The 16,057-nt window shown below is 44.1% G+C and overlaps 1 protein-coding gene across 1 annotated transcript in view; it reads left to right on the forward strand.

Moving 5' to 3' along the window:
- Positions 1-16,057, forward strand: part of LOC138193492 (leucine-rich repeat-containing G-protein coupled receptor 6) — a 38,112-nt gene that overhangs the window by 3,128 nt on the left and 18,927 nt on the right. Inside the window, exon 2 of the mRNA XM_069141598.1 lies at positions 12,599-12,670. Within this exon, the coding sequence (XP_068997699.1) occupies positions 12,599-12,670 (72 nt within the window). The remainder of the gene's footprint in view (positions 1-12,598; positions 12,671-16,057) is intronic.

Raw genomic sequence — 16,057 nt, forward strand, 5'->3', positions numbered from 1 at the left:
CCACATCCACACAATGCTGTGAAAGTATATGACATCATTCACCCGTGTCATCGGAGAGCTCTTCAAAGTGAGCTGAAATGTAAATGCGATAGTGACCGAGAGGGCAATCCAGGTGATGCATGATTCACTCTTTTTTTCTGGTGTTTATTTGCACACTTGGACGACGCCACTGCATAAAGGTATAAACATAATTCTATCATAATCACAATTGTATCATAACACTGAGGCGAACGCAGGTGGACTCTGCAAAGGAATTTAACAACTGGGAGGCAAAGGTGCTCCGAGCAACAGAGCAGAGTGGGTCGAGATTTATGACAATTATCGTTTCCGTGGGCAACGCATGAAATGAGCTGTCATGCGAGATGCTTTGAAGGACCTTCTCTTTGATATCAGATTAGGAAGGAAGGATAGTGCCCGAGGGTGTGCGTCTGCGTCAGTGTGCGTGAATGTGTGTTGCGTTTGAGAACACTCTGAACAGTACAGTAGTGCGGGGAATGGTGCTGTTTTATGTGTAGCTGCAAGCCAGGTAACTTGTCATAAGAGATGACTTCATGGTGATACAGTAAATAGCTTGTCTGTCACGATTGTTAGCTGGCAGCACATGAATTAGTCAGCTGTCCCTTTGATAAACTTATCCCTATTCAAAGCTAATATTGAATCATGTTGACAATAAGTAATATCCTCATTATCTGGCTGGTGTGACATCCTGTACAGACACTGTCAGTTTCTAAGGTTGTCAGGTGCTCGTGTTTACACATCTCACACTTGCCTGAGTGGTGTGTGTAAGAGGAAAAGAGCGCATGAGGGTCTGCGACTGGAGTTGGGCAGCATTTAGGTGATGCTCTGTGGTGGCGGTGAGTGCGGTGAACTTCTAACAGCGATTTGGCTGAGGCCAGGAAACCACAGCTAGCGCATTACCAGACAGAGGAGAACCAAGGAGTGTGTGAGCACGTGTACGTGTGTGTGTGTGTGTGTGTGTGTGTGTGTGTGTGTGTGTGTGTGTGTGTGTGTGTGTGTGTGTGTGTGTGTGTGTGTGTGTGTATGTGTGTATGTGTTTGTTTGTGTGTGTGTGAAGACCACCCAGATTACAAAGGGGATTTTTTTTCTTTCTAGACAGTGGAGGTGAAGCAAGAGTGTAAGAATAATGGAGATGGAATATTGAGGGGAAAAAAACGCGACAAGGCTGAAGGTGAGGATTTTGATAAGAAAAGAAAAGTGTATTGGAAAATTGGAAAAAAAGATCGAGTTTCGGTTAAGCAGCGGCACACACAAATATGCGCACACACATTTGTGCGTGCACATGCAGGGGACAACATCCTGCCTCTGTGTGGTGGCCGTGACAGTAACAGTGGTGTGCGTGTCATTTAGCCATTATGTTGATGGAACGATTCCTTGTGTGCGTGTGTGTGTGTGTGTGTGTGTGTGTGTGTGTGTGTGTGTGTGTGTGCTTGAGTGTGTGTTTACTGACAGTGGAGGGTCCTCAAAACAGCAGCTATCAGCTCCAGCATCAGTGTCCTGGCTCCAGACGTCTATGGTAGCCCCCAGCCTCAACTACACTCCCCTCCCTTGCTCTCTCTATTTACCCCCCCGCACTCCACCCACCCGCCCAAACACACACATGCGCACAGGCACACACACACACACACACACACACACACACACACACACACACACACACACACACACACACACACACACACACACACACACACACGGACATTCTCCTTTCCTCACCTGCTTCCTCTGGCCTCCTTCAGCCTGAACAGGGATCTATATATTAAGTGATTGAGGTTGTGTCTTCAGAGCAGGTGCTGAAGTGTAAATGTATGATCACTGATGTGCAATGTACTTCCCAGAAAATCTAAATGAATGCATACAGCTCAGGGCAGCGGAATGAGCAAAAGAGAAGGGTGTGCACCCAAGTCAAATGGTGTAAATGTTTTCAAGGTGTGCAAATGTCAGTTAGGGAAGGAGGTGCTTTGGCTGTGAGCCAAACAACTGTCAGCTATGATCAGAGAGTTACGCTCCTCTGATTATACAGAGGAAAAAAAATCAGTGGCAAATACCATCATGTTCTGGTGCATAAAGAAGAATTTTTTTTTTTTTTTCTCCATTCCTTTCTTCGTGCTTCCTGTCTTCATTCACTCCCATATTCCCTCCTTCCTGCTTCCAAACTTTAACCGTTTGCTTCAAAGTGTCAATTCCTCAGCTCTGTCCTGGATTCCCTGGAGGTCCCGCAGTGAACACCAGCAGAAAAAGCCACTTCCGCTTTGCTATAAAAGTGACATCTATGCCAGAAGGGTGTTGGAGAGAAGGGGATAGGCAGTTAGCATTGGATAGTGCACTGGTTTGTAGTTTCCTGAGAGCAACCTGGGAGGCTTTTAAATGTCGCTCAGGGACAGACGGCAGGTAGGCAGGTACGGAACAACAATGGAAACAATGATAATTCCCTGAGGAGCAGCAGACAGAGAAGACACAGAGCCCATAGTGTGCTCTACCGCTTCATATCCTGTCCTTTAGAAAAAAGTAGAAAGCAATCACAACACGAGATCTTGAAGGGAACTAGGGTGGAGGAGGTAAAGATCAGGGAAGTGAAGTGGAGAATGTGTTTGGAGTGTGTATATGCACATGAACCTGCATGTTAGGAGCGTTTGTGGACTAAGAACAACAGTGTTTGCTATTTGTTGGGTGTCAGACCGATGTTCGCTGACTGAATATGTGAATCTGTATGTTTCGTGTGATGGCGGTGTGACGCAAGTGTGACACGGGGGCTGGGAATGTGCTCCCTGTGATGTGTGGTTGTGGGGTGAAGGGCTGCTTCTGACTGAGATAATTCAGAATGGCTGCATGGCCCAGATTCCTATTCAGCCCCTTTCCAACCCTGGGAATCTATGGGAATGTTTGTTTGTGTGTGTGTGTGTATGTGCACTAGCCCTTTCTATTCCACCACAGAGAAAGCATTGTCCTGTCCTGGGACGGACCACAACGAATGTCCCTAACTGTCCCAGTACACGTGCGTGCAAATGTGGATCTATATGTCTGAACCATGTACATGTGCATCCATGACTTGTGATTTTACAACTGGTCATTTGAGGATTTTTATGTTTTCTCATACCAAAAGTTATTTGGTTCCTTTCAGCAAGACACTGCTGTTTAAAACAGCTTACAGTAAATATTAAAATTTAAATGAGGCCACCACAAACTACTTCTGTAAAGCACGACAGTTATGAAAAGTTAAATTAAGTACTTATGTGATTGAAACAGCTCAGAAACCAGCTGTGGTAGTAGAGGTGAAAAAACAATACTGACCATGCACTAGAGTCCCTCTTTATTAGAAAAAAATTATGAAATGCTTAATTGCACTGTGCAGCAAGTTGTATTTCTTAAATCTGGCTTTCACCAATTCTAAATTAAAAAAACAAAAACATTTACGGTTGTTTTCTAACAGAAAACAGAAGTGCCGAGCCCAAGGATGAGACTTAAAGGAGAATGTTTACATGAGTGTTGACAGCAGTGTATGTAAGACAGAACTTTCTAAGTTCGCCCTATACCTAAACATGGGTCTGTCTGTCTCTGTCTGCCTATCTGTGTGATCGCTGGCCAGGCCTGCTGAGCAAAGCGGCTCATGTGGGCCTGGCAGTGTGCAGGTGATGACTAGTAAGAGCTAATGATACTTAATGCCTTTTGCAACAGTGCACAGGCGCACATGCACATACTCCCTCAAGTGCCCACTACACGGAGGGAAACATGTTGCACAAGCATGTATATGCACACATCCGTACTTGAGCGCACACTCACTTCATGATGGTTAATGTATCTATAAAGCATCCCACAGAGCAGTGCTGTTCCCACAATGCTAGCTGGGATCAGGTGAGTAGAATGGACCACTGGGGATGCCAGTTAGCTAAAGGGAACTAAGAAACTATCACGGACGCAATTAAATGTCACACAAATGTGAACACATTAGCAAAGCTAACTGGGGATACTGCACAGGGATGTCTGAGAAAAGAAAGAGGGGATGTGGAAAATAGAAGGTGGAGAGGAGAATGATAGGGAGAAAAAGATGGATTAAATCTTTTTCAGGAGTCCTAATTTTAGAGGATAATTGATCTGAATGCACAAACAGCTCACCAGGATGGCATAATCATTGCCAAGACAGTGACATTGTTCTTCCTAAGACTGGACTTCACAGGTGACTTTTCCATCTGCTGTAAAGGGAAGCTGGGGGGGAATTGTGCCACTGCAGAGCCTCTGCAACTGCAGCCAGACTTACTCAAGTCTCTATTACATGTCTGAGAAGGAGCAAAGGAGGAAATCTGGAGTTTTTACATGCATGGCAAGAGGCCAAACTAAATCTCTTTAAACCAACAGCAGCCACATGTCTTCATTGGTACAGGGTAAGATTTCATCGAGTGCTGATCTAAGTTCAGTTCTAGATGTTATCCATGGGTACTGTTAAATATATGGAGCAGAGGAGCTGATCATAGATCTGTGAGTGCAACAGCAAAGGAGGAGTGAGCCAGCAGTGGATTTGAGCAGTCCCTCTAACTAGATCCAGTGTCCTCCTGTTTCTGCCATTCAACCAAATGAAGTCATAATAGAGCCTGACACTAATACTCATCGGGTTTCATTTACTGTTGTATCCACTGCTGAGAATCGGCCTCGAATCAGCATGCAGGAAACACCTCCGTCAGAGATACCTTTTCAGGATGTGTGCAAAAGTGGCGAGATTTGTAACCCTTTTCTGCACATCTTTAACAGATTTCATTGGCACGTGTTTGTCCTTTTTTTTAAAGCAAAAACTACCTTGATTTAGAAAGAAACAAAAACTGCTGTCCAGCACATGTTATGCAACAAACACATACGAAAACCAGACAAAATATACACACCAAAACAACAGATTAGTGGACTATGGGCAGGGCTATGAATGCCTTTCAGCCTTCCAAAGCTATGGCCTACCCACAACAGCTGCCTGTCAGTCCTGTCCACATGTTGGAGGCAGTTGTATGTTGTGTAGCACCGACTGTTCCAACACTTCCTGTTCCATTACTGAAGTGCTTGACCTTTCACCCCCCTCCCCTCTGTCTCATGACAGGGTGTGTGTGTGTGTGTGGGAGGACAAGGAGCGGACATGGAGTATGTATGTATGTGCACGTGTGTGCGCGCTTGCGTGTGCAGTATACCCGGGTATGAATAAGTCCCAGAGGGCATGAGTATGTTTCCCATGACATGGCCTCAGACTAAACAGCCGCTCTCTCCACCCAGACATCCGCCGGTCATTCTCCCCTAAAACCGCAGCGAGCCTGAAAGGCCACAAAACATGGAAGCATCTCCCTTTTTTTGTTTTTTTGTTTTTTGTTTCATTATCTCCTCTTTTCTCCTCATCCCTCCCTCTCTGTCCCTCTGCACTTTTGTAGCCGTCCTCCCCGTGGCCCTCCTTGTCCAGGTGAAAGACTTCTCCTCGCCCTCTCTCTCCCTCTTTGTGCCCTGTGAATGAGAGAAAGAGAGAATAAGAGAGGGAAAGATAAAGAGAGAGTGCCTTCGGACACAAAGGGCAGTGTACCCTTCCCAGGAAGTCTGGGAGAGAGGGAGGAAAAAAAAACACACATCTTTAGAGGAAGGAGGAGGGGAGGACAGCATTGTACCCTCCTTCCTGACTCTTTGTGTGTGTTTGTAAGTGTGTGTGTGTGTGTGTGTGTGTGTGTGTGTGTGCTCGCTCAATCTCATGTGTAGAGAAACTGAATGCCAAAGCAGTCAGTCTATTCAGATAGAAAAAAGCAAACACACTTAGACCTCACCCTTGCATACAATATACCCACACATACTCTACTCTATTTCTCTTACACACACACACACACACACACACACACACACACACACACACACACACACACTGATGAACACAACCATTTAGACCCTCTTTAAGGCGGTGCCCAAGCACTGACTACCAGTTGCATTGTGTGGAATAAAAGATCCTCTTTCATCGTGCCTTAACTGTTTCAAAGAGCTAAGCGGAGAGGATCAGACTGGCTGAATCCAACCGAAGACATTACTGTCATAGTTAGTGTAAAAGACAGCCAAGGTGTGGCTCAAGCACCTCTAATGCAGAACTCCTGCCCTCCGGGCAAGGCTCTGGTTGTTGGTTTCCACTAAAGATCTATTACTCTAATGTTCCTCACAGATAAGCCACCTTCAAAGGAGCAGAGCTTACTGCCATTATTGACTGTTTGTTTGGTAAGAGCCTCCACCTGAGCGAGAGAGAAAGGGACTGGCAGCGAGGCAAGAAGAAAGAGAGAGAGCGGAAAGGAGGAAGTGAGGGAAGACCTCAGGGTATGGCTCATTTGAATTGATTCTCTGTGTGTGTACATATGAGAGACTCATGAAAAACATCCTTCTCAAGGCCAACGATGTAAGCCTGCTTGTTTACATGCTTTTGCATTTTTCTGCAGGGTATCTGCAAGAAGTTGTATTCTTGAGAAACATACCAGAAGCCTTTCCATGCATGTTTCTGTTTTACATTGGGACAATGTCATGAAATGTATCAAAAATAATCTCTGATGTGTCCGATTGACACATTTCAGCATTGACGCCAGAAACAGACACCCGACTGCTGATCGTATCTGTCCTGGTCTGAGGGTATATTCACTCACCAGGGTGGTCCATCATCAACCCCACGAAAAAAAAAAACACCCGGAGCCAGGAGTGTGTGTGAGCGCCTGTGGATGTAGCGTGGGTGTGGGTGTATATATCTCTCAACATAAACAGGGGTGTTTTTCATATGATGTGGCCAGTTGTTTTGCTGCGCTAAATCACCAGCTCTTGTCAGAAATGCTTCCAGTTTGAAACTGGCTACAATGGAGCTGGGGGCACATTCACACCCACACACACACTGCCTTTGATCACACAGCCGATAACATACTTCAGTAGTTGTGTTGACGGCGAAGAGGAAATATGATAAATCGCATTATTGTAACTCCAGGACTGTGTAACCCCATGCTCCAATTGGAATCTGAAACAGAGACGGGGAGAAAAAGAGCGAGTGTGAGCAATAGAGTGGCATAAGAGAAAGGGACTGAAAGGGCCAAGGCTGATGAATGGAAATGTACCTCTGCTTCTTCATGCTTCCGTTCCTCCCTTAAGACAAGCTCCTTGCCATGGTTACTCTATCAATCATGGCATAAAGCAGTCCAATATCCAGTGCTGTACCTTTCTTCCCATGCCAAACCTTCCTCGCTTACATCCGCATGCAGACAAGCATGTACACATACACACTTTGGAGAGGAAAGACTAAACGATCTATCAGAGCACATTGTGTATCTGCAAATCATGGTACGACGGAGGCAATAGGAATGGAAAAAAAATTAAATAAATTTGCCTCAAATTGCTGCAATGCTGGCCTCAATTTCACACACACTACTGTACTTAAACACACTAAATTACATGCACGCACATGGAAATCTAATTCCTCTCCAGGGAAACAGAAAGGTCCCTGGGGGCTCTGTCAGTCTTTCTGCAGATTTAGAGAAAAGGGGTGGGAAAAGGAACTGTTAAGACAGACATTTGTGAGTGTGTTTGTTGATGAGCATCGGGTCTCTGTGTCGGCTTTCCCCGCTCCAAATGCTGCTGAGGAGTCTTTAGTTCGTCATTCAGCAGCAGAAGGAGATCTAAGGGGAGGCGAAGGCCTGTGTGCCTCTGTCAGTTGAGAGATGTGTTGTCCTGCGAGCAATATCAGGCTGCTTACTTGACGCCATGATGGCTGAGATAGGGCCGAGCGGTTCCCTGCTGAATACTCACATGAAAAATAAAGAAAAGAAACCACACAAACTTCCATTCTGTCCCTCTCACACAAACACTCACACACACGCACGCACGCGCACGCACGCACACACACACACACACACACACACACACACACACACACACACACACACACACACACACACACACACACACACACACACACACACACACACAAACAGACCCGCACTGCAATCCGTTTCCATGCCACGACAGCATCCATGTATGATGTGGTGAAAGCACAACCAGGCACTGTACCCACCACATCTGCAGGCTCACTGGGAAACAATAGGGGTGTGAAAATGAGCGACAGACATCTTACCACACACACCGCAGCCACCTATAAATGGAAAAAAATATTGTACTGCACACACAGATACTTACACAATACATGCACGCCCTCTCTCTGACACAGCACGCACACGCACACACACACACACACACACACACACACACACACACACACACACACACACACACACACACAGAGATGCACACACACTAGAGATGGTCATAAAATAGGGACACAGAAACCCCAGTTCTAATTGTGAACCTCCCATACACTGCAGAGCCTGCAAAATCTTTAAGCACCCTCTTTCTCATTTCTTTTGCGGCCGTTTATTTGCGCTGAAAATATCTGCACGTCACAGCGCCAGCCGACACAATGCACATGTGGTAGTCATCAATCATAATTATCATGGTTTAAAAAAGCCACAGCTGTTATTTGATTTTAAAAACAAGCCATAGCGCAGTGCCTTCCAACGATACGTCAAGTTGTCAGCGGAGGCCTTGGCCTGCACAGCAGAAATGTCTCTCTCTCTCTCTCTCTCTTTAGCTTCCCAATGAGCTTATTGGAGAGCACAGCCAAGCTGAGCTGCATTCAACCTTTCCCCATGACTCACCAGTGTGTGTCTTTATTTTTAAACATTTTCTCTCTCCATCGCTGTGTGTTTATTCTGTCTGAGTGAGGCCGCTGTTATGGACTTCACACAACGTTTGTTTATGGCTTCTTTAATCAGGACCAGATAATGGAGAGCTGTCTCCATCTGTGGGCGCATCCCCAGAAGCCGCGTGTGTGTCTGCGTGTTGCTGCGCTTTAATGATCGCTCCACAATGTTCCAAAAACTATTTTTCTCAGCAGAACATTAGAACACAGCCAATGAATAGGATTAAGGTGTGTGTGTGTATTGTTCATGGGGCCCCACACGCTTCCTGTGTCGTACGTGATATCACCCAGTCTTGATTACGTCAACTGGTTTTCTGTTACTGCTTTCTGTGTCATCTCCATGGCAACTTTGTTATCACTTATATTTACCTCTGACTTTAATCAAGCAGTAATGTACTACACTTGTTGTATTCATTTGAAAATTACTGCCTGGAGCCTGAGCAGACTGTGTAAGAAAAATGGGACAAACTTTAAGCATGTGATAAAATAAGTACATCGCATGGGAATAGTTTTTTTTTATATATATATATATATATATTTGCACAAGCAATCATTTGATCTTCATTGAAATCAGTCTTTGTAATCATTTATTTGAAAAAAACAAAAAAAAACCCACTAATGAATAAACATTCTTTGTGGAAAAAGTAAGTACATCCTGGGCATCAGAAGCTAGCACTGGCCTCTTCAGCAGAAATAACTTCTTCTAGGTGTTTTACATAATTGTCCACCAGTTTCTGACATCTGATTGCTTACATTTTTGACAACTCTTCTATGCGAAATTTCTTTAATTAGTTTGAGGGGTTGTCTTGCATGTGCTTCCCTTTACATCCACACACAACATGTCATTTATATCTGGGTGTATTTTTTTTTTTAAACTATGCCTTTCAGTACCTCTCCATTTCTTCTTCTTGAGCCATTCCTTGGTGGATTTGATTGTGTGCTGAGGATCACAATTCTGTTGAAAGGTTCAGCTCTAACTTTTGAACAGATGGTCTCACGTTATGTTCAAGTGCTCTTTGATATGATGCACAATTTATAGTTGAATCAATGACTGCTAGCCAAGTGCCTGAGGCAGTGAAGGAACCCCGAACCATAACATTTCCACCACCATGCTGTACAGTTCAAAGTAGTTCTTCTGAAGAGACTGAACATGTCTTCTGTTACTGTGGTCAACAACTCTGTCTTTGACTGGTCTGTCCAGAGCACATAATTTCAAAAGGTCTCTGCCTACACGTTCATCGGCAAACTGTAGTTTAATGGTTTTCTTGGACAGCAAAGGTTTTTTCCTGGCACTGCTCCCATGCAGGTCACATTTATGTAATCTCTTTGTGATTGTGAATGCATGAACTTTGACAACAGTTTAAATCATTTCCTGAAGATTCTGTGTCAATCACTTGTAGCAGATTTTCCTTACAGTGGAATGATTTATTTGAAATAATTTGGAGATCATTTTAAATCCCTTGCCAGACTCATAGGCATCCACAACCTGTTTTTTGAAGGCCTTAGAGAGTTATTTAGATCTTGGCATGATGACACCACACACTTCAATAGAAAAAAGTACAGCAGACCCCAGATGTCAGAGGTTTAAATAAGGATCAAGTGTTTTCTTGTTCAAATATGATGAAAAACTCAATAGTTTCCATGGGGTGGACTTATTTTTTCACATGAAGGGATCATCAAAGCATTTTTGCGGATCCCATCCCAAGCATGAAATGTTACACATAAAATGTAGTGTTGCTTAAATTCTGAATTATTTTACTATTATTTAAAATAAGTAATGAATTAGTCTGTCTGACATTTTAAGGGTCTAATATGCACTTTTCAAATGTTGTATTTACTATATCTACTCATTTGTTAGTTCATTTGTTCAGTCATTCACTTGCAACTGCGATGTTTTCAATACAATCTGAAGACTGGATAAGTTTGTAATCAACATGTAATGAGGTTATGACAAATAAAGGTGCCCGGTTTTCACTGTGAGAAAACACAGCGTGGATTACACAAACATATTGAATGAATATCCTATTCCTCTTTAAACATTTACAAAACCTTTACAAATGTTTTTGATACCTGCATTATATACTCTGGCTTACAGCCTCTTTCTTCTCCTATTTTTTGGCCCCATTCTTTCTTATGGCACATTACCACCAGCTGTCAATATGCATCACTCTCCGCAGCATACATGTGTTTAAAGCCACTCTGAGAACATAACATCCAAACAATACAAGGTCCTTCTGATCAAGAAGAATGAAACGCTAATAATTACCAAGATTAGGTCAGGAAGACTAATGTGATACTGAAACAGAAAAGATTAATAGCCTAATTAGTTCTCTTCCAGAATGTCATTATGGAGTCAGCCATTTTCCCCTCATAACTGATCGAAAGCATCCGCCCTGCGTGTCCTTGAGTAACACCTTGAACCTCTCTCTCTGCAGTCAGACCTCCCGAGAGTGGTTCAATCGTAACAGGAAATTCCCAAACAAAGGAAACTAACTTGCCATTATTACACTTTCATAAGAAAATATTCAATGTTAGTAGGTGCTGTGAAAAGGCGAGAGGAAACAGTTAACTTTGTGAGCTCATCACACTGTGAGAACCCACCTCCGTGCTCCAAGTGACAGTTGGAGTCCATGTCCCATGGCCTGATGTCAAATGTTATCCTTGACATGGTACCAAACTCGTGGTGTACTGAATTTGTCTCGTCTGCTAATTATGACAGGCTACTCAAATACCCACATTTTTGAACCAGAGTATTGCCTTGCAGTGTTTTTTCCATGTCACCCCTGAAGCTGGATACAGATCACGCCTGAGGACAGATCAATCCAGCCCCTCTGTCAGCTTGGCTGACTTGACAAACAAACAGCCAGTGTCAAAACTCCCAACTGCGAAGGGCTTCTGAGAGCACAGTTTACACTTGCAAGCCCGGTGGTCTAGCTTTATGAGCAATGGTTAGTGTCACACACACACACACACACACACACACACACACACACACACACACACACACACACACACACACACACACACACACACACGCACGCGCACACGCACATACGAGCCTGACTCTTGAAGACTCATGCAAGATCCCAAGGGCTGTGAAAGCAAAGAAGGGGTGACGTAACACCTCCTTGCTTTCATTGTGTTTATCAAAGAGATGACCTTACATGACTGGGCCAACAAGGTTATATATGTTTTCTACCAGAGGCTGACACACGAGTTGTACCTAAGTGTTACAATAAGTAAATGTGTGTGTGTTTAACATGTGTGTGTGTGTGTGTGTGTGTGTGCACGCATGTATCAGAGCATCCTGCACCTCTCCTCCATTTCACTCCAACGCAGCTGCGTCAACATTCACCCCCCAACACACCCTCTCACGTCAGAGTGTGTGTCAGAGAGGCAGAGAAATGGAGTGTGTCTATGTTAAAGCGATGAACAAAGAGAGAAGGAGGTGGTCTCCTGAGAAACCTGAGGAATGAAAGAAGAAGATGAGAGACCGAGAAGGGGAAGGAGAAGGAGAGGGAGAAAGATATGAAAGGAGACTGAGGGGTCAGATCTGAGAGAAAGTAGAGTGAGACATCTGGAAAAGAGAAAGAGTCACTCGGACAAGGAGGAAATTACAGCTGCCCAGCCGTGATTCATTGGGGAAAATTCTCCTCTGCATCTCCCTTTTGTCCTCCAACCTTTCTACCTAACTCTCTCTCTGTCCTACTCCCTTCTCCCGATGATTGATAGCCATTCGAAAAACGCTTTCCAAACATTTGTAATTTTACGTGTCCCGAGTACCTTCAAAGAACATTGATGAGGTATGCATTGATTGATACTTTGATACTGATGATCCCCATTTTCTCCCTCCAGGGACCTGAGTATGAACAACATCAGTGAGATCCAGCCCAGAGCCTTCCACCGACTGCACCTGTTATCAGAACTGTGAGTGCGAAGCCATCAGACTCACACTCACAACCCACACACGACAAGAAACAGCAATTCCCTGGACTGCTGATGTGCGCAGAGCTCAGCGATGGAGTTGACGATTCTGGCCTTTCTCTGATCTCTCCTACCAAGAAACTGCCTGCAGCAATATGCGAGTAGATCCTGCGATGGCTGCACAAAAGAGGAAACCTGATATTTACTCAGAGAGTGAATATATGGTCCTTAAAGTATTTAAAGAGCAGGTTCTGTGCTCAGCATCCAAGCCGCTGCTTTCTTGTCCTGCTTGACTTTGTTTCAGCTGGACAGCTCAGCAGGAGCAGAATACACGTGGACACGAGTCCTCGCCAAGACAAACACACACTATAGGAGAACTTCAGGACAGCCGGGGGGAAACAAAAAAATGCACAAAGATTCAGTTTTTTACTTCTTTTATAGAATTAAGTGGGGGCATCATCAGACATTTTTTTTGATATTGGTGCCATACGACAACATTTTTAATTTACTTTTCTTGGCTGGTAATAAATATAATTTTATTTGACAAAATAAAACCAAATAAACCACATATAAAGATATAAAACTATCCCACAAGAAGAAAATCTTCTACTCTATGTGCGACAGATGTAGTTTGGTCAGTGCTCCACAAAGCAGAAAGGATTGGTTTCATTCTCACAGGGCTGATGAAAGAATACACGGCGTAGCAAATTTGCAAAACATTTTGAACACATTCTCAGTCACCCTCGCTGACATCTGATCTGACCACTCAGCAGAATTCTTGGTTTGACAAAAGCTGCCCACAAATTTGCCCTCGGGGCGTGAATGTGTGCGTAAGTGTGTAGTGTGTTGTAATTCAAGGGGGCTTATGTGTGTATGTCAGCCTTCACATGATTATTCCACCTCAGAGTCCTGCACTGTGTGTCGGCACTGGGTGTTTGAAGAGTCCGCGGTTTTCTTTGCTAATTCTTGCAGCTGCAGCCTATGATGCATGAGCTAATGATGATGAAAGTAAAAAAAAAAAGGTGAGCTGGATAACCGCACAGTTCCCTCGGAGCCACAGCCAAACTGTATCTGAATAGCAGAACCAAGCTGAGCAATGACATTTTGTGACATCTTGAAGTCTGAATATTGAATTCAAGATTTTGATTTATTGTAGTTTATTGAATTGTTGAACTTGAACTGTCGTAAAAACAATAAAGGTCAGAGATTGCTGTTGACGTAATAATGAGAACCACACTGTACGGAGTGATGCTGAACACTGAGGCTGACATTTGCCTACATTGGGGAAATGGGGGTGGGGGTCTTGGATGCAGCTCCACCTGCAGCGTTTGTCCAGAGACTATCCTCCCAGTGTTTTACGGCCCCACTGATCTTGCTTCGTCTCCATCGCTCTCAAGTTCTGACACTTTATGGAGACATTCTGTTGCTTTGTAACTCTTCCAAGGAGGATGTTCCTGCCCCAAAGCCAACTTTTTTTGTAGCCTGCTGACCGTTTCTGGATATATGCTGGGATGATGATGACGTTTCAAAGCAGGCAAAAGCAAATTTTTGACATCCACTTCTGTCTAGAAGGGTTTAGAGATGGAGCAGAGCAGGTTATGGTAAACAGATTATAATCACAACAACTTATAGCGCCTAGAAAAACAAACCGAAGCTCTGAACACAAACACGGTTGGTTTGAGAGAGACAGCTTTTGATGTGGGTCCACAGCAATGGTTGGTAGCACAGGGAGAGGCAAGGGCCAGGCATGTTGTGACTGGTAGAGTGATAAATTGTTTGATGTTGGGCTCTACCTCGCTGCCTGCCCTCCCTCACTCTGACTCCCTCCCTTTCCAGTTCATTTCTACAGCCCCCCATCTCCATTTTACTGCAGGCAATTGCCAACTGCAGTCACAGCCTTTGTTAGCTGCTCTACTTTTTTTTTTTTTCCCCCCTTTTTGGCACTCGCCACGTTCTTACAAACCAAAACAAATCTGGTTTTGGCAAGATGTCCACGTTTCACCCTGTTTTAAACGAAGAGGAGGAGCGGGAATAAACTCTTATGAGCGCCAGAGTGTCCCTGAGAAGGACTGCTCTCAAATGTAAATTGTATCATGCAGCCTCTTATCTCTTCGCTCAGCTCTCACCTCTGAGCATCAAAGTGCAAACATTGAATCCCTTTGGGCCTCAAGTGAGTGATTAAATTAACATAAAGCAGGTAGCAAATCACGCCAGACTGAACTTCCCTTTGATTGACTGCGGCATTAATGACCATAATAAGATGTAGGTATAATCATTGCACCCTGCAGCCCTTTTTCTACATGTAGCTCTCGATTTCTAAACCGTATTCTATTGATCTCAGAAGCCTTTTAATTATCCTTCATTTAACACTTTGATCAGTGAATTGCGTTTTAATTCAAACACACCAACCTGCACGCAACTGTCAGTCAGATGCAGCAAAAACAGAGGCGACTAAGAGGCAGACTGCATGTCTATGGCATAATGAAAGGGCAACGATGCCCACATTGGTGTATGCTCCATGACTGGTTACTCATCTACCTGACATATCAAAGACATCCCCTCTTTTCAGATGTTCCGCTCTAATATCAAAGATACACTATCTATTTCAGGTTCAAATTGCAACCTGGAAGTAGCAGAGGATGTTTTTAGGTGAAACTGGCCCATGAGAAGAACCACTTTAGAAGTCGACAGTGCTTCCAGCCTGTCATCATTATCAAAGTCCACGCTGTTCGTACCTCCATTTCACTATGCCGTTTGACTTTGACTCCCTTCATAATCTGCCGTTCGGGTTGAGTCTCTCATCCTCATCTTATCATTATCTGCAGCCATTAATCAAATCCTAATTACAGGGGAAAAATAAGACCATTCAAAGTGGCCTGACAGGTGAAACAATCTGACCCCTTATAACTGCTGGCTTTGCCTCTTTTCACGCATGATACTGTCATTGTAAGTGTATGTGGGTCAAATATGGTGCGAGCCCCTGTTATCAGGTCATGATACTGTTCCGGTGTTTAGTATATCCCCCAACTCTGCAATATCCATCTCGAGTTCTGCACCTCTGATCATCACAAATATGAAATCCAAACCAAAGAGGAGAGAAGTGGTGAGTGGAGGCCAGCGCTGCCCTGACTGTCTTCCCTTTGGTGATAAGATTGTCTAGTGATAGGCCTCGAGTATGACGTAGGTGAGGGTTAAGAGGTTACAATATTGACTGTCGTGATGCTCCAGGTGCACCACACAGCTGGGACTATCTAGGTCAATTAAAACTTTTCCTTTTAGTGTTGCCAACACTGGGTCTTTTTCTACCACAATCATGCAGCCACACACAGACACTCCACATGTCTATATTTTACCCCTGTAATTTCAGAGGTTAACGGCAGGTTAAGTGCT

Source organism: Embiotoca jacksoni, unplaced genomic scaffold (assembly GCF_022577435.1).
Source record: "Embiotoca jacksoni isolate LCO1_2020_lvr unplaced genomic scaffold, fEmbJac1.0.p SCAF_9, whole genome shotgun sequence".
NCBI classification, from domain to species: domain Eukaryota; kingdom Metazoa; phylum Chordata; class Actinopteri; family Embiotocidae; genus Embiotoca; species Embiotoca jacksoni.